The sequence below is a fragment of the Spea bombifrons genome, chromosome 5 (genome assembly GCF_027358695.1).
Source record: "Spea bombifrons isolate aSpeBom1 chromosome 5, aSpeBom1.2.pri, whole genome shotgun sequence".
Classification (NCBI taxonomy): Eukaryota; Metazoa; Chordata; class Amphibia; order Anura; family Pelobatidae; genus Spea; species Spea bombifrons.
Genome location: NC_071091.1, coordinates 51,507,160 through 51,534,588, shown reverse-complemented (window position 1 = coordinate 51,534,588; position 27,429 = coordinate 51,507,160). Strand labels below are relative to the sequence as shown.

The following is a 27,429-nucleotide window of genomic DNA, read 5'->3' as shown; positions in this document are numbered from 1 at the left end:
TCTGTGAATCTATGTATTCTTGGTTGTATGTATTTTTTTCGGAATGCATTACATTGTAGCTTTTTGTGTAAGAATATATCTGTTGTATCTTTTAAAGCATTTTTAAATGTCACCTAACAGTACATTTATTTACTGCATTTCTTGTGAATTAAATCAGTTCAGGTTAGAAAGGCAGATGAAATAAACAAGCCTTTCCTTTAATAGCCCAATAATGTGTTTCTAAGTGCTGCTGGGGGACACAGGTATTTCTTTCTAAAATGTATATTTACTTGGTGTAGGGCATGAATCATGATTATCCTTTTTTATTACGAAGCCTCCTTCTAAGATACCTTAATTGAGGAAAAATGTCCTGAGCTTCCAACATAACAATTGGAAGTGCTGTTACTGTATATATCATTGGATGGGATTCACCAAAGCCTGGCAATCTCCTTTTTGAAATCCATCCACAAAGGTCTACATCACAAGGTACACTTAAGAAATGAATGACCTGTAATATTATTGGAAATAGTTGCTAGTTCCAGAATTCTGTTTGCTCCAACGGTGAAACCAGGTTCAGGAGCTTACTTGAATTATGCCTGTCGCCTCTGCCAGGGTATGGGCTGCCCACTAGAGACCTCTGTCCTGGGCCAGTCTCTCTCTCTAGCTGGTTCCAGAGGTAGCCCATCTTTTTGGGGTCAGCCTCGAGGTCTCATCACTTGGTATTTCTTGGGCGGCCTCTCTTCTGCTTGCCTTGAGGGTTCCATAACAAAGTGTGCCTTATCCAGCCCCATCTTCTCTTACTGATTTCTCCTCTGCTGGAAGTTGGCAGGTTCCCTCCCAAAGATTGGGTAACGGGACAACTCATGTGTGGGGATTATGTATTAATGTACCACAAAGATAGTACTGCAACTACCCTGACAAAGCAGCTAAAAGCAGAGAACAATGTAACCTGATCTGAAGAAGACAATGTAATAGTTCCCCATTGTAGATTTAGTTGTCATACTTACCCTGCATTAAAGCTTGGTTATCTTAAATTTGGATTCTTCTAAATAGAATATGGTAGCATATTGGCCAGTAGAATTATACCTTTTAATTTCTGGACATATAAATATCTCCCTTCCTGATAACTGCAGTCAGTGTTTGTGCAAGAGGACATTATAAATATATAAATATATATATATATATATTAATTATTTTTGTCTTGCTACTTTCCAGGCAGCTTCCCTTCACGCTCAGCTTTCATCAGCTTTGTGGGGGGTTTTTGCCACTCAGTAGATGAGCCACGTACAAGAAGGCACTCCAATAGACTCTTCTAGGCCTCCTAAACCTACAATTTGTCAATTATTTAGTAAAGTGATTGTTTGTATTTACTAGGAGAGAAAGAGAAAAATATTTTTTATTTTTAAATCCGGGGTGCGTGTTATACATAGGTACATTTTCCTACAAGATTGCGTGTAACCGTACATATATTAGACAATATTTATTACCAATAGGTATCTAATATAGCAGAGATGTTTTTGTAATCAAGCCTATTCAATTAGGCCCTATCCTTAACCCACTGAAAGTATAAAGAAAGAGACAGAATAGAGATACTGGTAGCTGTATTTTATTATAATTGTCTTTCCCTGCCTGCACATGTTGTAAGCTCAGTATTCTAGGTGAGTAACAGCGATGTTACATCACTTTACAGATTTCTGCTCAGACTTTACTATTTTAATATTGAGACTCCATCTCCTGAAGGATACAGATAAGGAGAGTGTTTACAGAAGGGCTGTTAAAATGTACAACAAAGAGAAAAGAGGGGATGTGAAACATTTAAATACATACAAGCATTCAGCAAAGTCTAAGATGGAAGTAGAGGAGAATGTTTGAAAAGATGTAACCGCCTTATACGTACAGAAGTTTTAGTTCTTTGAGAGGGTTGTAGATAAGTGCATATAATGGTAGAAGTTAATACAGTGAGGGAATTTACAAATATATGTAACAGAACCCATAAAACAAATTTATTTATACAAAATATTTTTTTTTACATTAGTCACTGGCAAGCCATATAACTCGGTGTTTCGTCGAGAGGTTGTCTGAGTGCCCTGGAACATCTAGTGGAGCTTTAATTTTGGTGCAGTTTTCTCCTGTAAATGGTACTTCATTATAATCTGAACAAGAATCCAACTATTAATAATTAGAAACAGTAAGCCAGCTATCCAGACTAGTAGAAATGTATTTCGTCCCTCAAATTCCAGAAAGTATGCAGGGGCAAGCCACATAGCCTGAAAGAACAAAACAAAAAAAAGAATTGAAGCCCATTGTGTTTATAGTTAATAATAGTAAGAATGAGGAACATGCATTGAAATCCCACACAGGATACCAGATGAAACAAATGGCAATGGCAAACCTGTAACTTAAACCCCTCTCTACTCTTTATATCTTACACATGTTGTGCCCCATGTCCCTGGGGCGTGCGATGTTCCTTTTTGTCTTCTCAGGTTTTTTTTTTTTTTTATCTGATGGACTTTCAATCAAGATATTTGTGTGGCCAAAACTGATTGATTTTATTATTTTTTTACCATGTTTTTATCCAGTACAAGTGATCAGTTAGCTACATTTACAGGTGCCTTTAATGAGCGAGAACTTTCTTGGCCGTTAGCATAGTCTTTATGTAAATGTAGTATAATAGTACTAAAGCTTCCTACTATTCAACTGTAACATGTGGTACTGGGAAAGTAACAGCCGTGCTTCACCTGAAGGAAAACCAGCCCTTCGTGCTTCAAGGATATTAGTTCATTGTAATGGCTTACCTGGCCAAAGAACCATAAGGCAAGAAGAAATATTCCCTGGCGCCACGACATCTTTAGACCAGGCATGGCAAGTGGCAAAAGACACAGGTACCACAGAAAATACTGTAGGATAAAACAAAAGTAGTCAGAACATTGGCAATATGCCTTGGGCGCAACATCCAGGCCTGTGTGTGTATGTATGATATAGATATATATTTATATATATACACACGCTGCAGAATAAGGAAAGGTTTACAGGAAGCTCTCAAGCTTCCTCACATGCCTCACTTTATTAAAGAACAATTCCTACAGCAATCAGAAGGAACTTTCCATTAGTTACTATGGTACCTTTCATTACAATCACCTTCTATGCCTAGCCCCCATTGTGGATCATCACAATGGCAAAAATTATTTGGCACAAACAGGTATGATTTCTTACAGATCCCAATTCACAGAAGTTTTACAGAACACCCTTAAAGTCGGTTCCTTACATTTTGCTCTACAAAACAGTATAGTGTTATGGCAACACTGTAGTGAGCAACTTTCCTAGTTAGGGCCAACAAACAATGCTTTCTTTCAGAGCCCGAAACTTTTCCTTGCTGTCATAGGGCTGAGATCTTAGGGCTGCATACAGTGTAAGTTTCCAACCTTTCATTTAATAAGATATATCTATCGTTAAAGAGCAGCCTGTTACAGGCTAACCTGTAATGAAATAAATAAACAGGAAAATAACATATTGGCTTACCTGTGAGGTACACACTTTGTTGAAGCTTACAAAAATAGCAGTGTGGAGGAAGCAGCAGAAGGCCAGGTCTTCATAGTAAGCAAAAGACACAACTGTTAGCAGCAGCAGCTGAGGTAGGAAAGCAACCATCCCCAAGATAAAGCTCCAGTCGCTCTCGGCAGTCAGGTAGAGCATGTAGAAGTACGGCGAGAAATTGTGACGGATATCTCTCCTGGTCAAATGATACAAGTAGGTGTGCTCGAGAAAATCCCAACCATAGCTGCACAAGACGGAAACACACAGATCAACACCAATTCCAGAAAATACACCAGAATTAAAATGTTTGGTGAATAAAATAATTGGGGACTGTTGAAAGAACTATTATATTAGATATATGCTTCTCGCTATTTGTATACACATTACGGTTTCTGGCCATAGCTAATTTACCAGTATACAAATCAGTTAGTCTTTAAGGAAACGTTCACATAAAAAAGGTCTGTTCTTTAACTAAACTGTATATGCCACCCCCACCTCTGTATAGGGTTTCACACTGCAGCTCAGCTCTGCCCATTTCATGTTGATGCCATGTTAGCCTGTTAACTGCGGCACAGATTGGTGGCTGCGCTGTACGATACCGACCCCTGGCGCTAGCAGAGAATTCACGGGGAACGCACAAAAAGAAAAGGCAGGTATAAGCATTTATAAGCTTTCTCAGTAAAGGCAGCTTTTTTTTTGCCAATATATGTCAATGTATGTATGTACATAAGAGAGGCTTTGAAAAGATGTGCTGGTTGTTCACAGGGAATGTCCCAACCAAATCACATACTAACATATTTACCCGATATAAAAGGCCAGGCTCAATGCTATAACAGTCAGGACAGTGACGCCGCCGAAAATTAGAAGATCAAAGTTCAGCAGCCGAAGAAGCATCTTCCAGGCATGTTTGATGTATTTCAGCTTTGATGTGTCTCTGGCCTTTCCCTCGTCCTGGTTCTTTTTTTGTAGAGACAACACCATTGGGAGTAGGTAAGTGACTGGATAAATCTTCATATGCACAGAGAGGCCGTAGATCACAGCCGCTTTGACAAGGCAGCGTTCCTGCACATAGTATAATGAGGAGAGGACCAGCACCGCTAAAACGGACTCCGCGTTCCCCCGGGTGGACACAGCCATAGGCAGTGGGTTGAAGAGCCAGAAGAGGCAGTACATGGTGGAAGAGGATGCTTCTAGCCCTCTTTGGATTAGGATGGAGCGGATGAGGTAGGCTGCTATCAGATCACAGCACACAAAGAGCAGCTTGCCAAAAAGCTCAGTGAGGTAGATGTTTGGTGTGAGAATCCACGCCAGTAATGGAGTGTAACGGTATGTAGCTCTTTGGTACGGAGAAAACCCCTAGATGAGAAAGATTGCGAAAAAAGTGTGTAGTACCAGCACTGGTCTTTATTTCCTTTAAAGGGTTGTGCAATTGCATATTGCTACTGCATACAAATGTAATGTCCTCTTATAACTATTACCGGTATATTTCCTCCAAAACTGTAAAACACAATAGTAAAATGAAATCATTGGTCTTAATTGTTTGAACTATGTACATTGGTTTTTTTTAGATGTCATCTGAGGATAGACCATCCATGTGAGAGTGTGGTCCCAAACCCAACTAAGCATAGTAAATATGAGCATTTGTATGCTGTGTACTACACCTCTGCAGACATCAAGACTTGTATTAAACCTACAAGGGCATCTGTGCTTTTAAAGCTGCCTGCTTTAAAACCTTGTAAACTTTGATCACTGGTGCCATTAATGGGACTATAAATGAATCAAGCCCTGAAACCCATCTATCATTTGCATTTTCAATGCACCAATGGTAAGTTACTCTGTAACCTACTCTGACATCATATCTACCTCCACCAAAGGGCCTTTTGTGCACGAAATACCCGCGTTATTTGAAAGCAGGGCTGCACAACTCCAGTCCACTGGGGCCAAGAATTCTGGTTCCTTGCCTCAAAACAAGTAGACTAATGTATTTTGGAGATGCCCGGGCTCAAGCTGGGATAACAAAAGGCGTGATGACTGGAGTAGCCTAGTCTAGACAAGTCTAGAATTCTTTCCAGCCAGGCAGTCCTTTGTAGAGATATTCACAGATGTCACAGGATAAAGTAGAAATTTAAAATAGGATGTGACAGCAACATTGCCACTCTCACACATGGTAAAAGATAAACATAATAGATGCAGTTTTCATATTAGTTTGAAGTGGAAACCTGTGCATTTAGATCGGTACCAATTGTAATTTTAATAAAATGTACCAATCTTGTTAATTTGTACGAATGTCTGAAAACAAGGAGGGACCCCAACAAAACGAACGAAAATAAAGCACAGAGCTCTGAATTATCTTTTGCATTTTGTTGCGCTTTCACTCTTACTCACGCTCTCACTCACTCACTTTTACCTGTGTTCTCTTTTCTGTCTCCCTACCCATTCTGCCTACCTTTCTCCTCTTCTTGTTCTTCTGTCTCCTCTCTTTGTCTGCTTGGCTCCGGTAACAGCTCTGTTAACTATGCCTCCTGGAGCGCTTCCACAAAATGACAGAGCCTCGGCACGCAACCCCTTCTCCCGATTGGAAGTACTCTGAGAGGCAGACAGATTCGCTGAGAAAGGCTGGTGCAGAAACGCTTCTCTTTCTCCACAGACCCATCTTCATTATTCTGGCCTCTTCGAACACTTCATCAAAAGGGCACTGCCACGGCACCCACCGCAGGTAGAGCCTCTTCCCCGTTCTTCCAATTGGGAGAGACGTTGTGCGTAGAGGCTCTATACTTTTGTGGAAGCGCTCTGGGAAGTAAAGTTAACAGAGATTATACTGGGAAGAAGCAGACGAAGACAAGAAGTGGAGCTGTGGAAAAGAAGACGGATACAAAAGAGGCCGGTATGGAAGATAGGGAGACACTGTGACAGAGAGAACAAGAGTATGAGAGAGCTTGAGTGAGGATGAGTAAGACGAAACAAATTTCATCTGAAACCAAAAGGGCAGGAAACAACATTTGTTGTCTAAAAACTAAAGGACCAAAAACGAAACTGCAGAATAGTTTTTTAGTCCATTTGCACAAGTCTAGTGGAAACCGTAATTATATGTAGTAAATGTATATGATAATTACAATTTGAAGTGAGGTAGAATGTGGCGGTTAGAACTTAGACCGATATACTATTGCAGGGATGGATAATAGCTTGTAATAATAGATCAGCGGGTACCTGAGTGATGTATCGAGCAGCATCTGTAAACACGTGATAATCGATGTCTGTATATTTTACCAACATCGTCTGGTCTTGGTAGGCTCCATACAGCAAAAGGACAACTCTCATAAGGAATGCAGCGGCAAATATAGTCCGAGTGTTCTTTAAAACCTTGTGAGGGCCGACCCCAAATAGGACGGTTCCCTGCATCTTCGTCTCCTTATGTGTCATGTCAGGTATCCACGAGTGATTTCACGCAAACCTGTCATAGTTCCATTAGACCCGACGCGGTGCCTGGAGCAAACACGGATTCTGAAAGGCAGAACATACATGATGTTAGAGCATTTCTGGGGTACATACGGTGGTATGGCAAAGTAAAAAAAAATGGCTAATTTACTTCCTTCAAGACAAACAACTAAATAAATTAAATAACCTGACAGGAGATTTGTAATGACTAATAATTCCGAAGGGAAGAGTTTGGCTGACCACTACTATGTGTGGTTAGATCAGTGACAGGTCTTCTCACCATTAAATTAGGCATTATACAGGCCAGCTCAGCCCTTCATAATTAAAAGTAAATTGAGAGAACTAAAACACCCCCCCCCCTAGTGAACACAGTTTTAGGCGGTCTGCCAGCACTTTGTCCCAGAAAAGGAGGCGACCCCTATATATAACCTAAGCAGTAGCAATGGCATCAACATACTCCCCAATGTTTAGGGGCAATTTCTGTCAATGAGTTTGGGAGATTTTGCGCGCGCAACTTTATTAACACATTTATGCTGTTCATTGAGAAGAAGGGAGACGTGGGAGAAATGGCCCGAAATGAACCTTTAATTAAACGTGCTGTAAGATTCCAGACACGAGCACAGAGTCTATCCGGCTCCCATTCCAGGCTTAGAAACAGAGCCGGCCCTAAAGAGCCAAAGCGGCCTCTGACCTCACGAGCGGAGGAGGAAAAGAGGAAGAAATAAAAAAATGAACCAACATATACGGGAAGCGAGTGCCAAGAAACGACGGGCCGTGGCCGAGCGATTGGTGAAGGCGGCGTCACGGGGGGAGTGGGGTAACAGGGTAGTCACGGGGTGCAGTCGGGCAGGTACGTACTGCTCACAGGGTTTGCATGGGCGGGACGGTGACACCTTCCGGGTTGAGAGGACTAGTTGCAACCGGGTCGACTCTGCCTGCGTGTGTCACAAGAGAGGCTGCGAGCGAAGAGGCGGACGGCGAGAAGGCTTCCAGGACTATTTACTGTTATCCTGCCCAGTGATATGGCTTATTACCAGCAACAGACCCACAACCGGCCGCCGGGTAACAACATGCAGGACCAGTCGTTCCTGTGGAACGTCTTCCAGAGGTGAGAGTTAACAGCCTGGGTGGGGGTGCTTTTACCTCCCTCGTGTCCCGTGCCTATTAATACCCTGCGCTGCACTCATATCTACCCCGTAAGCATCACCACGCGCCGCTACAACCCGGCCATAAGGGCCCCAATGCGGACAGGCTTTCTATATGTTTTCCCTGGTTAACCATCACATCACCCTTACCCACACAGCCCCTCCCCCTCCTGTCTCCATAGATTGTAAGCTCATTAGAGCAGGTCCCACACCTCCTTCATGTCCTATTATAGCAGCGCTATAGACTCTCCTTTTAAGTAAGATGGAATGGCATGGATATACATTGTGCCCCATAGTGGTTCATTGGTTTAGTTGTTGTGTTACTTAATCGACAGCCCAGATTTCAGCCAAATAAAATTACAGTAAAAGCTGATTCCCAATAGGTTTAACGGATCACCCGCTGCGCTGGCGGTTCAGTGACATACGGAAAGGCAAGACCCCGCTGTCAATCCCAAGAGAACGGATTTATAAGTGTACGTGGGTTGTGGAGTGTAGCATAGGTGTCAGCGAGGCCGAGGAGTTCCTTGGTAGGCAAGATATTAAACATTTGCTATAGCTTTAGCTCACACGCTTCATCATGTACTCTGAGAAGCCAAATCAGTTGTCCTGTAATAAAGGAAGAAATCGGTGAGACGTGACGTCAATAAATCTAGAAAAGTAGGACGTGAGTCTGGCTAAACACATCCACTGGAAGGCTAGGAGCTGGGGTGGGGAAAGTGGCCGATACATAGGGGGCATCCCTCATGCATTTGCAAGGGGAAGAAACTGGTCATTTATATAGGACACCTATTTATCATACACGTGAAAAGGTCACTCCAGCCATAATGTGCGTTGGGGACTCTGCAGAATCTCCTGTATGCTTTTGCCCCTTTCTACAACCTTCATCTAAATGCCATGCAGGAGATCTGTTTGATCAAACACTTCTCTTTGCATGATATACTTGCATCCAGTCAGCTCCAGAGCTGCCTCTGGGAAAGCTGGCGATGAGGGTCTCTGAAGACCCCAGTGCACATGCGTGGAAAGGGCTGCCGTTGGCTTCAATTAGGCGAGCAGCCTATCAGTGACAAGAATAATTGGACCATGGAGGAAGATGCCAGCTGCTGCAGCAGGGCAGCCTCTAATGTGTTTGATTTGGAAGAATGTATATTAATGCGCTCAGAGTACTTTGATTCGGGGGGTTGAGTACTTTGTTACGGGTTGTCAGGAACATTACACTCTATTCAGGGTGTATATCATGGCTGGAGTGTCATAACGGAGCTGCTTTTACCTGTTTGTTTACCTGTCAATGCCAGCATAGTAAGAAGAGGCTAGCAGGCGTAGCGGGGAAATTCCTGAAACGCGTGTCTGGTTACCAGGTGTGGGGTGCTTTTAGAATCTTCTCACACAGGTATTTTCTTTCTTGCTTCCTTATACAAACCAAACTGGCCTCCTGCGCTTGGTTATCGATCGACGATCATGGCTATCAGTGTGACTCGCTGATTAGTCGTTCGGTTTGTAGTAATGACAGTTTAATGTACTTCTGCCAGTGATCTTTGACAATTATGAGGAATGCCCAGGTCGCTTAATACACTATTACCGTGCGCGTGCACAATATGTAGCAAAAAAAAAACAGTTTTAGGAACCGAAGTAGCATAGAAAACAAAATGTCTGTTTCCCCACTTTACACTGTCACTTAAGGGTTAAGTCAGTGTATAAATGCTTTATTCTGCATTATATGTGTTTAATAAAGGTAGTCTTTTTATGCGTTTACTCCAAGAATATGGAATTTACATGAAATATGTATAACATGTGATCTGCGTGGGATGGACTCTTTATATTTCCAACCTTTTCAGTCTTTTCTTGAGTTGATACTAATATTAACGGATCTGAATGATTAACCCATTCATGCTGTAATCTGGGCTGCCAAATTGTACAGACAGCACTACATGATATTGGTGTGACTTCACTAGCAGGGGCGCTTTTAGGTTCCAAAATCATCTGCTAGTAATGGGGACCTTGTCCTGGAACCAGATTACTTTTAAGGATCTTTGTTACATGGGTTGTTTGGTTTTAGTTGTGAGTGATATTCACACTTTTACCTAACAGATCTATTTTTACCTAGGAAAGTATTTTGGAAGGCAAAATCCTTGTTAATGAGGGGCAGGAGCACTTAATCTAACCTTATATATTAATGCCCCGTGTGCAAAGGAGAGCTGCTCCTCCTATCGTGGACTACTGAATGCAGTCATTTGAGTGATGGAGGCTTCCACTAATACCCCCAGAATATTAATAAAATACATTATATATCAGCTACATGTGTGTTTAATAAGATTAAATTATTCCATTATTAGACCCCTTTCCCAAAACATGATGAGCTAAGGGAGCACATGGCATGAGGATACGGTGGGTTGTTTGAATTCCGGTAAGGCTTTTGTTTTAAGTTACACGATATTCTGTATATCAAATTAGGGAGTACATTAAAGTCATAGAGTAAACTAGGAGCCCATCTCACCGGAGAGCTTCTCTTGCCAAGATTAGATAGGCCATGCATACACAGATATCATGCCTGCTCAAATATGTACTTTTTATGCTTGAAACCCCTGTGAGTTGTTGAATAAACTAAGACCACCCACATGGTAAGCCATTTCTTTGTTTTATTGCTTGGTTTTGCTTTGATAAGGAAATGTTTGATTTCCATTTGATCCATGATGGAATGTGTGGGTGTTAATGAACAGGTCTGGACTTTAAAGGGGGTAAAATTGTGAGCGGTTATACCTTGATACTTGTTATCTTTTCGTGAAGTCCGCAGGTAAATGATTTAACAAGGAATTGCTGTGCATTGCTGCGATAAGCAGCTGTAGCAGGTCATAGCTGACAGATATCATGTGATAACCGGAAGTGGTAAGAATGAGGTCATCAGATACACGGTGTAAGAATCTCCAGTGTTTAGCTAATCACAAGGCTTAACTTGCCATTGTTACTTTCACAATACTTTCCGATGAGTAACATGTTACATTAGGGCTGCAACTAACGATTATTTTAATAATCGATTAATCGGCCGATTATTTTTTCGATTAATCGATTAATCGGATAAAAAAAAACAATATGCAAATTTTTCGTTTATTTAAAAGAATTTAATGAACTGGATGTTAAAAAACAACTTAAAATTTACATTAACATTCTTATTTTGTTATGATGTAATAAAAAACAATATTTTCAAAGTACAAGAACCCAAACACAATATTTATGAAACAAAATAACCCCAAACATTCTGAAAAGAGGTGGACTATTACTGTTCAAGAAACTTTGCCCCAGCACTTTGCACTTTGCACCCAGCACTTTGCACCCAGCACTTTGCACCCAGCACTTTGCACCCAGCCCTGGCACTTTGCACCCAGCACTTTGCACCCAGCACTTTGCCCCAGCCCTGGCACTTTGCATCCAGCACTTTGCACCCAGCATTCAGCACTTTGCACCAGCACTTTGCACTTTGCACCCAGCCCTGGCACTTTGCACCCAGCACTTTGCACCCAGCCCTGGCACTTTGCACCCAGCACTGGCACTTTGCACCCAGCACTTTGCACTGTGCCCCTGCACCCAGTCTCTAACTCTGCCCTGCACCCAGCCCTGCCCCCACATTCTGCCCTGCCCCCACACTCACACTCTGCCCTGCACCCACTCTGCCCTGCACCCACACTCACACCCTGCCCTGCATCCCCACCCCCACTCTGCCCTGCACCCAGTCTCCCACTCTGCTCTGCACCCACACTCACACCCTGCATCCCCACCCCCACTCTGCCCTGCACCCAGTCTCCTGCCCTGCACCCCCCACCCCCACTCTGCCCTGCACCCCCACCCCCACTCTGCCCTGCACCCACACTCACGAACCGCTCTGTGCGAATGGAGCCACTCGCACAGAGCGGTTCGCTCTGTGCGAATGGAGCCACTCGCACAGAGCGGTTCGCTCTGTGCGAATGGAGCCACTCGCACAGAGCGAACCGCTCTGTGCGAATGGAGCCACTCGCACAGAGCGAACCGCTCTGTGCGAATGGAGCCACTCGCACAGAGCGAACCGCTCTGTGCGAATGGAGCCACTCGCACAGAGCGAACCGCTCTGTGCGAGTGGAGCCACTCGCACAGAGCGAACCGCTCTGTGCGAGTGGAGCCACTCGCACAGAGCGAACCGCTCTGTGCGAGTGGAGCCACTCGCACAGAGCGAACCGCTCTGTGCGAGTGGAGCCACTCGCACAGAGCGAACCGCTCTGTGCGAGTGGAGCCACTCGCACAGAGCGAACCGCTCTGTGCGAGTGGAGCCACTCGCACAGAGCGAACCGCTCTGTGCGAGTGGAGCCACTCGCACAGAGCGAACCGCTCTGTGCGAGTGGAGCCACTCGCACAGAGCGAACCGCTCTGTGCGAGTGGCTCCATTCGCACAGAGCGATTCGCTCTGTGCGAGTGGCTCTGTGCGATCCGTGCACATAGACATGAAGAATACTTACCTCCGGAACGCGTCACATCCGTCACGTAGCTAGAAGGCGGAGACTGCAGAGCGTGTAGCAGAAGCGGGGAACGCTCGCGGAGGTAAGTAAAAGGAGCCGAGTGCTCCAACAACGAATTGATCACTCGATTAATCGATAACGGAAATCGTTATCGATGATTTCCGTTATCGATTATTATCGATTTTATCGATTCGTTGTTTCAGCACTATGTTACATGTACTGTAGGTGTGATCTAAGAAGAATGCTATGTGGTGTTCGTTGAAATGTTTACCTAACGGAAAGCCTAGGTTTGTTTGTGGTTGTAGCTGTACTTATACATAAATGTTTGTCATCTGCTGAACGGATACATTGACGCATTAATAATAATAATGCACAAATGAAACGCCTATTCTGTAAGTGGAGCGAAGTCTCCACGTTTTGCTATGTTCTCTCGCCCTATGTGATTTGTGAATGCTTTTCACTGCCCCTCCCAACAAGGTATGCCGTAGCACTTAGCTACATGGAAATGGACCATGTTGTTTCCCCTTCATTATTTTGTGGGGTTAAATACAATAAAAATGCAGACATCCAAAAATATTTCCCTTGTGTTACCTTTATTTTCCTCCCCAAATCAACTTGGTGGATTTCATACTAATAGTATAGGAAGCAAATACTCGTATGGCCCATCATAATCAGAACTTTGGTAATTGTCTGTTTGAGGACATTTCACCCTGGACTTTGAAGAAGGGTCACAAATTGATGAATTACATTTTATTTCATTAGTCACGGGGTAATTCCCCCAAACCTTACATAGCTAATAGTTCAATCGGGCAATTGTTTCCTTCTCAAGGCCTTTTGTTTGTAAGCTGTGCTTGACATAAATGTTTGTGAAAAGTGTATATAAAGTGCGGTTTATTTATCGGTGTTCTTGCACTATGTTTAATTGAAATAATGGGTTTTCATTCTTAGTCCTTTCAAAAATATATATATATATATGTATAGGGCAGTGCTAAGTTAATATGGTCCTGTGAATCAGACATGTTTGTTGGACTGGGGCATTGCTTTCAGTTTTGTAGCCATGGAATTATGTAAAAAAAAAAAAAAAATAATTAACTAATGAGGGACTGTCCCGAAAGTGTTGATTACGAGGACTCTTTTTGATAACTGTCACGACCACCCGCACAATGGCACTCACCGCAGGACTTTTTCTGCCCAATCCCCTGATACCAAGAGTTGCCCTTAGCAACAGAGGACCAGGACTTAGAGGATCCCAACAGTAAGGAGGCCAAGTGCGGGCAGGTAGAAATAGGTACTGAGTAGATAAGGTGAAGGAATCTCCAGACGGACCTCACAGGTAGAAGTACAAACATGAGGGCCGAGACACGGAGCGGGTAGTCAGACAAGCCAAACTGGTACACGGATCACTGGGGAGAGGTACAGAATCAAAATCCAAAGAGTAGTCAGGCAGGCAAAGAGTCGATAGTAACGAAGATCAGGAACACAGCCGCAAACGAAGTAAAGGACCACAACAGGGTGCAGGAGAAATGGACTTCCGGCTTTTTAAAGCCGGTGCCAATCAGAAACCCCGCCTCCAAGGTGATGTCACGACCGAGCCTCCAGCCGTCCATCACCTTTAATGAATAAAAACCATAGATAAAACTATACTTAAGGTTTCACGTCATGGCATTGCGTGGGCTGTGTACAGTCCTTGTTGCCATACTGCGCTTGGTACGGAGGCAGAATGCAATCTCACATCTGCTCTCTGTATGCAGGTTTGCTAAGATCTTTGTGCACATGTGGTTGTATTAGCCTGTTTCCAATGTGTAGAATATGCTCTACAAAGTAACTGTTAAGTTGCACTGCTATATAAGATAATATAATAACTTGACATTACCAAATGTGTGGTTCTTTCCTATTGCTGTTGTCGCTATCTTTCCAGAGGTCTGTTAGCAATTTAAACATGAAATAAGTGTTGACTCCGGGTTGCTTGTTAGGCCTTCATGACAACGTTGGAGTAAAAGTGGCCTTGTGGGAAGTTGTTGAAGATAGCTGTGGTAACAAACATTACCGCTGCTAGTCCCCAGAGATATTGGCTTCACATGCTCATGGCTTATCTGCAGTCATCCTATATTTTAAGCACAGTGGTATACATGGAATAAAATAAACTAAAACCAGTCGATTATCGATTAGTTGAAAACGTCTGACTATAAGACTAAGATCCGGATGCCCCGCAGTGCTGCAGGGGGCCAGGATCCCCCTCTCTGGTAGCCAGTGGGTGTGAGCAGGGGTGGGGGGCTGTGGATGTTGGCAGGAGTGGGGTGTGTGAACCCTATGCCTTTCTGCAGGAGATGCGGTGAGGCACCCAGCAGGGTCGCGTAACGTGTATTACGTGACCCAGCTGGGCGCCTCGCGGCACCCCACAGGAAAGCATAAGGTGCTGGATTCATGATGTCAGTCCTGGAAAGCTTTTACCTCCTTGTCATGCAAAATCCTGGGAACCAGGAAGTTGTTTCTAGTAGACCATGGAGACCTATCTCCCAGGGGGGTTGTTGAGTCCTGGATTATGCCTTAAGGACCATATGTAGGGCAAACACAAAAAAAAAAAAAAAAAAACACTTTTGTGCTAATATCCCCTCAAACGTTAGATTAGGCAAGAAGAACACTTTATTGTACAGAAGTTACCATATTTGTACATATTATCACATCTTTTAACAGAAGATAAACAGGGGAACAATGGGGCGTGAGAAGGATTAGTTCTTTAATCCCTTTACTGGGCTCTTCAACTAGTTTGAGTCTGGTGCTGGGGGGCCTGCCAACCAATCACTGATGTACCTTTAAACAAGCGACCAATCCCGGCTGGCCAGCTCACAAGCGTGCGGACACTAATCCCTTTAACTCAGCAGCCAATGAGAGAAATGCCGATGAGCCGCACCATGTAAGGACACCCGGGCCGGCACAAGGAGCGACCGATAGGCGGTGCGCCTACCTGCTGCTGTCTGGTACCGGGAGAGCGGCCAACCAGCCAGGCTTAACCTTTTTTCAGTGGTCTTTTGGCGTGCTCTCGCCGGGACCTGTAAAGAGTCTGAGCAGCTGATCATCACGGTGTAAGGGCGAACAGCTGGGGGAAACAAATAGTTAACATGAAAATAAACCTCAAGTGATATGCTCCTCAGTGATGTTGGAGCAAGGCTGTCGGGCATTCTGCCACAGAATCTATATCCATTTCTGCTGACTGCATCATGTTCGATGCTCTTTTCAGTACGTCCAGCCGGGCCAGAAAGCACAGACCCCAGTGTTGTTAAATGCTTTGACTGCCTTTGCAGACGTAGTATACAGTCCTGGTGGTTACATTGCATAGTAATGATGTGTGAAACAATTCTTCACATGATCTCTGTCATGTGGGAAAACACTACATAGATTTGTGATATTATCTTTTGGTAGTAATGGGGAGTGGTTGTACAAATTTAGCCTCGTCTGGATTTCTGGTGTGAGAGCAGATGAGATTATGCTGATATGTAATCAAGTAGATGCAGTTGTGCCGAGTGACACTGGCATTCGTTATAAGTTGCTCCCTGCTCTTGTATGCTAGTAGACCTCAGATGTTAGAGGAGCTGTCTTTGGGTTTTGTTTTTTTTAATAGAAAATTTGTACTGGACCATTTTAAAAATATTACCACACAGTGAGTGTTGTGTTGCTAGGCTCATTCAGGATCTGTGGCTTGAGCCCATACCACAACGTAATCATCTACACTTACTCTCTATGCTCCCCTGTGTACAAACACTATGTAACCTTCCCAGGTGCACTATATACGCCAGGTACATACACTTTGTAAGCTTGCGTTTCTGCTTAAAGATCACAAGTGCAACATTTTAAAATGAGGTGTCTAGCTTAAAAAAATCTATGGTTTGATGGAGTAAATTGAATTGGCTGGGTGCAAAGATCTCCCAAATGGGACATGGACGCAGTCTGACCAGATGTCAAAATGAAAAAAAAAAGAAAATCACACTTGAGGACTACATTGGGAGGTGGGTCCTGCGGGACCCGCCAAAAAACTTGCGGGATGGGAGCGGAACACGTGGCGGGAGTGGACACAAAATCAGCGGGAGAGGGATTGAAAAAGCAGCCCCGCGCAGGGCTCTAAAGCACACCTCCCAAATGAGGCCTTTTAGTCCCCTCACAACCTGGCAAACCCATGCATGTTTCTTAACACATATTAGGGCAGTGACACATACCAGAAGCTGTAAATGTATACCTGAAAGAGGAAAAAAAATACTACCGCAAACTTTGGCAAATAATTTGTGCATGGAAAGTGTTTGAAAACTAAACACACCAGGGTATTTTAAACGTATATGGGGTAAACTGAATTGGCCAGCTTCAAAAATGTTCGAAGTACACGAGAACAGAAGTGACAAGCTGAAGAAGTGAATTGCATGTGTCATAAAAGTGGCCTCCCAGGCCTCAAATAACCTGATAAACCCATGCATGAGTTGTATCACAGGGCATTCCAGAGGATAGGGGCAGCCCTTGAGAAATCTTGCAAGCGTGTATGACAACTAGAACAGATGGAGATCGTTGGGTAAGAGGAGAGACTAGTTCGGTGTGTTTAGAGGTGAGCGAGGAGAGGTAGGAAGGGGAACCGCTGTGAAGGGCTTTGAAATTAACATTTATTTACATTTACAAACACACAGCCTTGGTTGGCTCGGGAGGGGGTACGCGGGCGCCAGCTGTTATGTTCCCTTAAGGTCCTGGCATGCTATGTCTGGGAAGTGATGTCATATGCGGTATGTCCGGGAGGTATTGGGGGAGTTGGTGCAAAGAACCATGAGGGCCTCACTTCCTGGCCGTAAACCCCCCCCCCCATGATGGCTGCCCAGGTTATAATGGTCATTGTGCCCTGGTTACTTGTTCAGTTCTTTTGATATGGCACAAAGATTGCGATCATTTGGATGCTATTCATGTAACTAATTCTTTACATGGGAAAGCTTCGCTATGCAGAAAATAAATGAGCCATTCTTTGTATAGAACATTGGCTCTGCCTTTACAAATACACTTGATGATATGTAAAGAGCTTAATTACACAGGGACTGCTCCCCTGCACAAAATGTTTTTATGTCCGTGTTGCATGTGTATTTTACCACATACAAATCAGTGCCTTCCATTGAAGCAAGAAGCATACTTGAGTATGCCGCATACACAGTAATGCGTGATAACTGGCATACGTGAAAGTTGAGCAAAGATCATATTAAAATGAATTATTTCGGTGGGAACTCGGCTCCTACATAAGTAAGTGGACTGCTTTAGTAGAGGACGGGGGAGGTAGCAGTTGACACCTAAGGCCATTGACACTTCAGGAGTGGTTGGTAGAGCTCTTGATTTATACTGTACAGGTTGTAGCCTAGTGTCGGTGTTTGTGTCAAGTTGATTGATGGAAGGCAGTTGTCAGTTTTTCTGATTTCTTTTTTTTTTCTCCTCCTACAGAGTGGACAGGGACAGAAGTGGGGTTATATCTGACTCTGAACTTCAGCAAGCCTTGTCAAACGGTAAGAGAACTACACTTTATACTTCTTTTTCTGAACAAATATCCACCATTCTGTATGTTAGTGTGTTCAGCTTTGTGAAGATGAATCTCCATGACAGTGGAACTAATGTAATGACACCTCACAAGCACACACATTTAAAGTATGACGCTATATTTAAAGGCACACTCCAGCCACTGTATGCACTTTAATGCATATGAGAGCTGTGTCTTCCCTTTAAACATTTGTATTGTCCGGTTTACAATACAAATAACCTGCAGGACGTGACAAATGGAGCACAAGCTCTCAGTAGTCTTAATGTAGGAATACGCTAAAGTGATGACCATTCCCCTTTGGTGTGAACTATTACGTTCCAATGGTCTTAAGAGGCAAGTATTCCATGAAAAGCCTTTTCCTCTGAACATTAAATACACCAATGTGTACGGTAATGTAGCATAGCATTGAATACTATATTTATTTTAAAATGGCAAGCATTTTTTCTTGTGGTAAAATCTTTTGGTGGGACTTGGCTCAAGTCATACATCTGGTATGTGCAGAATACAATGGGCGTTATACTTCGTTAGACGTACTAGCTATGGCAAATTCCTCTAAATTCTCCTGAAACAATTACACTGGCTTTAGGTAGTTTGATTAATGAAAGCCTAATTTAAATGTTTAACATATTAATGATTAATTTCAAAATGATCGACCACCCACATGGTTTATCTTAGCGCTGTATGCGCTTAATACGGTACGATCAAAATAAGCACGACTTAGGTAAACACCTATTTAGACACTGCCAGAGCTCCTCTCAACCACAACTGGTCCCTGGCTCGGATAACCCAAATCCACCCACATGGCTGAACAGTGGCCACTTGTCCGGGACATGCTGTTGCCAGTCTGCTGGTGGGAATAAGCTGAAAGCAGCAGATTTTTAGACTTGTCCTGTTTAGAACTAATGTTACTCTGGCTTCTCAAATATTTCTGTCCCGTTATTGTAAATTATAGAGCGATGAAAGATAAAAGGAGTCCAAGCTAATAAAAAGTTCCTAAACTTAAAGCAGATCTCTTCTTTTCCCAAAATACTGTAATTTCACTTTTATATACAAAAGTCTCCCAGAATCCCCAATATTTATGCCTAAGTGGTGTTTTTGAATGTTATTCACTGATTTCTTGCTCTGTTTAGTGCACATTATGATCATTATTTTAGCGGCAACCTGTGAATCTGAATGTGTATGCCTGTTTATGAATGCGAAGAAATGACTCAGGAGTTTGGTATGACCTATCCACACGCTCAAGGGGTCTATTCACCAAAGAGAGAGCTCACTTTACTATTTATAGAGGGCCAGCACTAGTATTTCTTTTTCCCAGCAGGAAGTGCTGGCTTAGTCTAATGAATCGTTAAATCAGAAAATTATCCATTATGTAGGGCCAGGCAAGCTCCTCCTGTATCAGAACCTCACTGGATCTGGCTCTTTGTAACGTATAGTGAAGTCAAGAGGGTGAAACTTAACTCTTTTATTTAATATACCTAACAGAGCTGCTTTGCCCCACATATTTAGACTCGAGAGGATGGTAGCCATTGCATTGATGTAGCTACTGATACAGTACATACGTTCCAGTAATACAGTATCTATATCTATCAAACAATCTGCTTTATTAAACAGCCAGGATCTCTCTCCCCAGAACCCAAAACTAGTATTTTTTTACTTTGTATACAGTTTCACAATGGCTTTTGGTGAGGACACAGCCAATTAGCATAACCTGATTTTGCACACTATACTTGTTCATTCACATGTAACATGAAGAGGCATTTGGCATGGGTTTAGGTAAAGTCATTTAACAAATCTTAGTTGTATTCAAAACTGAAAGCATTTCATTGTATACACACCTTGTTGGAAACTTTCTTGCTTATGTAAGCACACAGTTGCCTCTCTTGGGTAATGATGGAAACAAGTCTGTAGACTACGCCCTCTTCTGAGTTGGAAAAACGAGGACTTCTCAATGCACCTAGTATTTTGTCCTTGCTCTGCGTTTCACTTCAGGATATTTCATATACATGTACCTATACACATATTGGTAATTGTGAAGTCATTGCCAGAATTCTTATTACAGGTTGTCTACCATTTGAGTAGATGGCTTCCCTGCCATTGCTGCACCTCCAACATGCATTGTGCCCAGACACATTTAGTGTATAGTGGGTGTGGGGAGCAGTACAATGGGGGTCAACATCTTTATAAACAATTTCTTGTGTCATGGTAGACCAAAGTGATGTGCAAGAGCCAAAAATGTCAACCACTGAAAAGAGTGAGGTTGATTACTATGGTCCCTTGCCACCTACCTACAATGGGCCACACCATTGACCATCAGCCTCTCATGTATTGTGCAAGTCTTATGGAAGGGTGCAAGTCCTCACACAGATTGCCCAATGGAGACAATGAGGGAGTTAGATTGGGCAAATAGAGTAAGGGAATCTGGTGCGGTCTACAGGCAGGGGGCCGTTTTGGCCCGTAAGCTTCAGGATTCCTTTGATGCTCTGAGCTGGCATGACGTGCTTCACTTGGCCTATTAAGTCTGTTCTCTGGTAGATCATCTTTTGTAGTTTTGCATATATTGATAAAAAATAACCTAAGCAAAATGGCAGAACACTGATGCCATTTCAAATATTTGGTGATATGTCATGTTTACATGTATGCTCTTGCTGGAATGATGTTCAGGCCTGCAAAAAATGTACCGTTTTTCAATGTTTTTTGACTAAGGATTTTCGCTGTTTTGTATACAGTAGTATGTTTTTCTGTATACGATGTTTACTAACTAATGGCTTATCTTTCAGGTACATGGACTCCTTTCAACCCAGCGACTGTGTCTGCGATAATCTGTACGTTCTGTGCAACATTCATGGTGTTTGTGGCTGTGATGAGAAGCATGTTGTGTGGTCTCTGAAATTACCGTATTTATCGGCGTATAACACGCACTTTTTAAACCAAAATACTTAGTTTAGCGTTAAGAAAAACGGGGTTTATTTTCTTGCAATTAAATTGTATCTTTGCCTTCTCAAACACCACACGAGGTCGTTCTTTATGGCAATGCTAAAGTAGTCCTGCTTTATCAATGAAATGGTTTTCTCCATAGACTAATACGTCAGTCACTTCATGTGGTTAATACAGAGCAATTCCATTATTTACCACAGACCTTATGATAAGGAGTCAGGGTGTTTGTCTAGTAAATTGGGCAGATGACTGTCTAGATGACAGAGCATTATGTAAAATTAGAACTCTATATTAAACAAGAAAATAGGGCTATTTTTGAAAACTGAATTTTAAAGTGATGGAGAGTTTTTTTTTAAAAAAAATGCAAGATGCCGAATTCAGATATTGAGTTCTAATTGCTTTACAGATCAAAGCCGGGGGAGTGGTTGCCAAATATGCTAGCAAGTCTATGTAATATATGTGATACATCACTACTCTGTAACTAGAGGAATCCTAATTAGGGATATTTTTTGACCAATAAAACATGATTGTCTGAATTCTGACATATTTGATAGTTTCCCAAAACTCCATGCCCCATAGTGGCTAGCAGGGTTGTTGGAAATGGAAGTCTTGATTTACATGTAAATAAGAAATTCACACTACTTATTGCTTTCTTTAAAATGTTGACCAATTGATCTATCTCCATATAAAAATTAAGTAGGCTTATGATGAGGAAATGGGTCATGAACTTTAAATATTACTGGTTTCCCAGCAACTGCAAACAGTCAAGAAATTCCCGCCGGCCCGAGGTGTTCTCCCTGGATACGCAGGGACAGTCAGGCTTCAGTCTTGTTTTTCAAGCTCTTACCAGGTGGCTTAGCCTGTGTTTACAGCAGTTAAGAGTGACCTCTATTCATTAGAACTTCGACCCGCTTTGTCCTAAAGCATTATTGCATCATATACTAAAGTGAATCTAGAATGATGGCTATACGCACAGGTTTAGTAAATAAACCTCCATAGTATATGAGCCTTTATGTAATTTTCTCTGAATTTATTGCTGCAAATGAATTACCTGTGAGTTTTTCTGAAACCTGAATGCAAGTATCCTGTTTTCAGCCATGTTTGACAGGGAGCAGAAAGGTGGGGTGAACTTCCAAGAGTTTTCCGGAGTATGGAAATACATCACAGACTGGCAGAACATCTTTCGAACCTATGACCGAGACAATTCTGGGATGATCGACAAAAATGAACTAAAGCAGGCTTTAACAGGTTTTGGTAATTTGTTTACGTATCTGTATGCCCTTAGTTGAGCCCCAGTAGCAAGTTACCGGTGATTGCAGCTCTTTTAAAGAACCCAAAGGCGGAGTTTTATACAGACTCGGTGTTGAAAGTTCTGTTCAGGTTTCACTTTAAGCAAATACCATAATACTTATGTTGATTGCACACAGCGTGTTGCAAAATATATCACTGTGTAATAAAAGGTTAACCAAAGACTTTCACTACATGCTTGCTTACATTGTGTAGTGTTAGTAATTTAGTATAGTTGGCCCTTTTTGTATGATGCTCGTCTGCATCACCAGTCATGTGGCTGCTTTTTAAAGGGCACAGCACGTTGTGGCTGGTGACGAACACATTGTGGGCCATCCTGGCTGCTCAGAAATGAGTCATCTCGTTCTAAAGGTTTTTAAGGAATGGGAGGCCCACGTTAAGTCAGATTGCTAATCACAGAATCCTACCTTGCGCCATCACTTCAGACATCAGCCTAAGCGAACAATCTACATTGCGCTGCTTTAGGTGTCCTTAATACGTTGTGGTTTTTTTTTTTTCTTTCGAAAGCATGCCAATCCGCATAGTAAGCTCTAATTTCTCCTTGTTTCACTTTTTAAGGTTACCGTCTTACTGATCAGTTCTATGATATCCTCATCCGTAAATTCGACAGGCAAAGGAGAGGACAAGTTGCTTTTGACGACTTCATTCAGTGCTGCATTGTCTTACAGGTAACATAAATCACCCCCATTTCCAAATAACTGTGTGCACAATTAGAACACAATTTAGGCTTTAACCTCTTAAGGACCAGACCTTTTCTTACACTATAGGATCAGAGCAATTTTTGTGTTTTCGCTGTGTCTGTCTTCAACAGTTTCCCTTTTTTCTAACTTTTCCCCCATAACAAGATTTATAGTATATCAATTATCCACAGCTTTATAAATGAGGAATCCCCCATATCTATGTAACTTTCTCCAATTTGAAACCCAGCCTATGTTCATATATAATTTTCATTTATTTAAATATTTTTTTAACCCCTTCCTAGCCCTGTCTAATTCCACACTAGCTACTCAATATAAATGTAAAAAATAAATATAAAAATTAACCCCTAAAAGCCAGGTGGAAATTTAAAAAAGTCCCAGGGAAAATCACTGTTAGTTTTGTCTCTCCAGCTCACTATCACAGAGAGAAATGGAGAACATAGACAAAGGCAGTGCGTACAGGCATGTATGCGATTGACTGTAGTAGTGATCACATGCATTGAAGTGCAGGGTGTCTGCCATAGGTTGACCGCTCCTGTTTTTTAACTATTGGTAGGATTCATGCCTGCCATAAGCAACTGACAGTTGTTTTCATAGTTTGAAAGGGCCAGACTTGTACGACCCTTTTAATTATAAACTTTTGCTTTGATCAGGGCTTATTGTTATCGTCTTTTATTTATAGAACGCCAACAATTTACACAGCGCTTAATACAATACATATATTCAAGGGATATGACAAGAGTTGACAGACTAAGACAAACTGATACATTAGGTGGAGAGAGCCCTGCTCGCAAGCTTACTATCTCGAAGGAAGATACAAGTGTGGCAGGGATAGTGAATACTGTTTTACACACGGACACTCCTAGTTTCTGCTTTTGAACCCCCTCAAGACTGGGACGTACTGGGTACTTCCTGGTCAAAGGTTACCGCCAGACCGGGACGTACCAGGTATATCATGGATGATGCGCGATCCAGCGCCGCTATGAACGCTGGGATCGCGAGGGGCGGCTGCTACTGACCGATGGGTGTCCCCAGCGATCCGTAGCAGCCACTCCCCCTCAATTCCATGCACGTGATTGCTTTGAAGCGAATCACGAGCACGGAATTAAAATATTTTTTTTTTTAAAAAAAACTGCGGTCTTCCACAGAATGCCGGTCCTGAAGGGGTTAATGGAGAAAGACTGCCGTATATAAAACATCCTTACAGGAAATAAATATGATAGACTAGTTGCATGTGCCTTTTTTATTTTTGTAAGGTTATTTTCATGTTGTGCATCCCCCCCCTTTCATGCATGTAAACATGTGCATCCTGGTCACATTGTACATTTTCTCAATATTTCATTAAGGTAGCTATTGTATTAAAGCTTCCCATAGGCAGATTATACATTAATAATGTACTATTTTGTTGCCTCTGTTTTGACAGTTTTTCTTGTATTCATCATATTTTACAGAGGCTGACAGATGTTTTCCGAAGATATGATACAGACCATGATGGCTGGATTCAGATTTCTTATGAACAGTATCTTTCCATGGTCTTCAGTGTAGTATGATGTAAGAGGCATTCAGACCAATGCCTGTGGAGAATGGACTTGCCAAATCCCCTCCTTTTGTTAATATACCATTAAACTACCGTTATAGTACCAACTGGCTTTTTTAAATAATCCATTATCCAGCAAGTTTTGTTATTGTATATTAGGAAGAACTTCTTTTTTACCTTATATTAATAACATATCTAGCCATATTTTTATTAGCAGTGCTAAGACGTGCCAGGAAAAGGTTTTTTATAGGCATTTTTGTTTAACTTAAGTACTCTGTGCCATGTAATATAAATATTTTGCTTTCTTTGCCCTTGAGGACAGCTGATACACTTTTCCAAATGGAAATCTAATGCATGGTATAATGGCTGTTCATACATTTATAACTTAAATATAACCCAAAAGCTAATACTAACACGCTCTCTTGCTTCAAATTTAGTTATGTCTACCTTTAAGTTGTTCTTCGTGATCATTCTGTTTAAGTAGTGCCAACATAACTTCCTTGTTTCATTAGTCAGACAGGTGTTCTCCACATTATAGAGGTTTACTTTCTGATGACATATAAGCCATAGGTCATTCTTGGTTCCTGACATAACTGTGTTTAATATAAAGTTATGGCCGTAAGCAAATGGACGGATTCCACATGCACTGGAACACCACGCGATATTTTTGTGTTCTGTGGACGGTAATACTAGCACAGAATTGTCCTAATAAGGAAAAGCACAGATGCATCTTTGATACATACTTTGCATGGTCTTAAGTGCCAACGGGGCATTTGCAGTGCATGTTTCTCTTTTAAATGTTGCATTTACTAGCCAAATGCTCTATGTCCTGTCTTTAAAAATCACATTGCAGTCTGGTCAGTTGTCTGTCCGCTGTGGAGACCCATTATATGGCTTGTTAATTGGGGTTATTTCAGTTAGGGAATTGGATAGTCATCCCATAGCTGCACAAAAGCCCATGAAGAGTTGCTGGAAAAAATATTCTTGTTTTGTATAGCAGGCAAACAATGCATTCCAGCCTTCAAGAATAGCTATTGCTCGGTGTCGGAGGAGTAACCTGGTTTACAGGATGTCATCCTTAATGCTATAAGGCACTTTTCTTAAATTGTCTTAACCCCACAACAAAAGTGAAATGGTGTTAAGATATGAAACGTTAACTCACTTGCTGTGTTAATGGCTTTTTTACGGAATGATCGACACTACACAGTCACTGTTCAGGGACAGAACAGCATGGTTGCATGTTTTGTGTATACAATCCTGTCTGTGTGCAAGCCGTGATCTGAGTAAACCAAACTTTATAAATATGGAAACTGTAAAAAATGATCAGATACATGCTCAATAAAACCAGTTTACTAAATAATGTGTATTTGGTGTGACTAAAACTTTGTGTGTGACCTGTTGGTAGAGTTTGAAAACTGGAGCTTTGTTCCTATTGATTAATGATTGCTAAGAGGCACTAATACTTAACCAAGAAAGGGCTTTTCACTAAGCAGTTGGTAGAAGTTGTACTTTTAACTCGCTCGCTTTACTATTCATTATTAAGGGATCACTTCCTATTGTATAGTGAAGATGAAACAAGACATTGTCAACTCTAAACACCAAAGAACATAAACAGAGACAAAATGGTATCATTTATGCATTTAGTATGAGCATTTGCTAGTGTTACTTCATATAAGAAAGCTTTACAATATGTTGTGTGCCCCTTTATGTACATGTAATTATGTTAGGTGTTGGGTCCTTAATTGACCTTCACCAACCACATGCATCATTCCTGTAACTAGAGTTTACTTTGCTATCTGAGTATCTAGGCAACTACTTTAAAGCCAGTTATTGGCAAAATTCCCTCGGTATTTCAGCATTTATCACTGTAGAGTTAAGGGTTTTTTTTCCCCGTGACAATTAGTGTCTTGGTAAAAATGTTAAAGCCAGCCTATAGTGTCTGCAGATCTTTAAATATTCCCGTTTCACAAAAAAAAAACAAAATGTAAGAGCGTCTAGGCCAGGGGCGTCCAACATGCGGCCCGCGAGACCTCGAGGTGCGGCCAGAGTAAGATCGGCAGCCAAGGCAACCGATCTTACGTGGGCTGTACCTCGAGCCCTGTTACAACAAGAGCCCTGCTACTTACCAGTGGGAGGGTTTTTTGTACTGCAAAGAGGAAACGGAACCCAGCAGAGTTCACGTGACATCACATGACTCTGCTCCAGTCCTGCTTCCTCTGCAGTACCAGAGAACGCAGAGGGAGGCCGCGCCCCCTGCTGAAGTCTGAGCGGCATCGAGGAGCTGCAGTGCAGGTAAGGGGGTGGGGAGGGTGTTTGAATGAGTGTGATTGAGGGAATGAATCTGTGAATGAATGAGTATGTGAATGAATGAGTGTGTGTGTGTGAGATAGCATGGATGTGTAAGTGCTGGAACCTAGGCATGATGGGACTGATTGCTGTTAGCAATCACACTCCTATCCTGCCAAATCAGCCGGTACATGCTGAAACCTAGCTAGCTGCCCCCCTTGTCTATTGATGCTGCCATCAGTATGGGGTCTGCACATCACTTACAGCCACCCTGTGCCAGCATGTACTGGCTGACTTGGCATGATAGGAGTGTGATTGCTAACACTTATTAAAAGTGAGTTTTCGGTTTTGGTCCAGAATTTTCATTTTGGTGTATCCCTAGAATAAATAGAACTATTTCATTTTTAATTATCCTGAATTTGTAGTCACAAAACTTTCTAGGCCCAGAAATCAGTGAGAGGAAAAGTAAAGGTTTTGTGTCGTTTATTTTAATCTGCCATATTTTCTCACAGTGAAAAATGAGTGCGGCCTGCGCACGTATACA

General features: G+C 42.3%; 2 protein-coding genes across 3 annotated transcripts; one reads left to right on the top strand and one right to left on the bottom strand.

Moving 5' to 3' along the window:
• Positions 1-1,569: 1,569 nt before the first annotated feature.
• PIGM (phosphatidylinositol glycan anchor biosynthesis class M) lies at positions 1,570-6,980 on the bottom strand. Its single transcript, XM_053467491.1, has 5 exons — positions 6,721-6,980; positions 4,316-4,869; positions 3,499-3,757; positions 2,775-2,876; positions 1,570-2,246 (listed from the first exon to the last, which is right to left on the bottom strand). The coding sequence occupies exons 1-5, from the start codon at positions 6,931-6,933 to the stop codon at positions 2,076-2,078; spliced, it is 1,299 nt and encodes a 432-aa protein (XP_053323466.1). The 5' UTR covers positions 6,934-6,980; the 3' UTR covers positions 1,570-2,075.
• Positions 6,981-7,843: 863 nt separating this feature from the next.
• On the top strand, positions 7,844-25,959 carry PDCD6 (programmed cell death 6). Of its 2 annotated transcripts, none has more exons than XM_053467496.1 (6): positions 7,844-8,056; positions 18,029-18,090; positions 20,900-20,944; positions 22,152-22,310; positions 22,923-23,032; positions 24,514-25,959. In XM_053467496.1, the coding sequence occupies exons 1-6, from the start codon at positions 7,971-7,973 to the stop codon at positions 24,610-24,612; spliced, it is 561 nt and encodes a 186-aa protein (XP_053323471.1). In that variant the 5' UTR covers positions 7,844-7,970; the 3' UTR covers positions 24,613-25,959. The 2 variants fall into 2 exon arrangements, with proteins under 2 accessions (XP_053323471.1, XP_053323472.1); XM_053467497.1 differs by having other exon boundaries at positions 7,845-8,056; positions 22,152-22,304.
• The last annotated feature ends 1,470 nt before the right edge of the window (positions 25,960-27,429 follow it).

Coding starts and splice junctions, on each gene's coding strand:
- PIGM (XM_053467491.1), bottom strand. CDS start 6,933: ATGACACATAAGGAGACGAAGATGCAGGGAACCGTCCTATTTGGGGTC. Junction 3,758..4,315: donor AGCCTGGCCTTTTATATCGG/GTAAATATGTTA, acceptor CGTCTTGTGCAG/CTATGGTTGGGATTTTCTCG. Junction 2,877..3,498: donor ACAAAGTGTGTACCTCACAG/GTAAGCCAATAT, acceptor TTTATCCTACAG/TATTTTCTGTGGTACCTGTG.
- PDCD6 (XM_053467496.1), top strand. CDS start 7,971: ATGGCTTATTACCAGCAACAGACCCACAACCGGCCGCCGGGTAACAAC. Junction 20,945..22,151: donor GACTGTGTCTGCGATAATCT/GTACGTTCTGTG, acceptor TCCTGTTTTCAG/CCATGTTTGACAGGGAGCAG. Junction 23,033..24,513: donor AGTGCTGCATTGTCTTACAG/GTAACATAAATC, acceptor CATATTTTACAG/AGGCTGACAGATGTTTTCCG.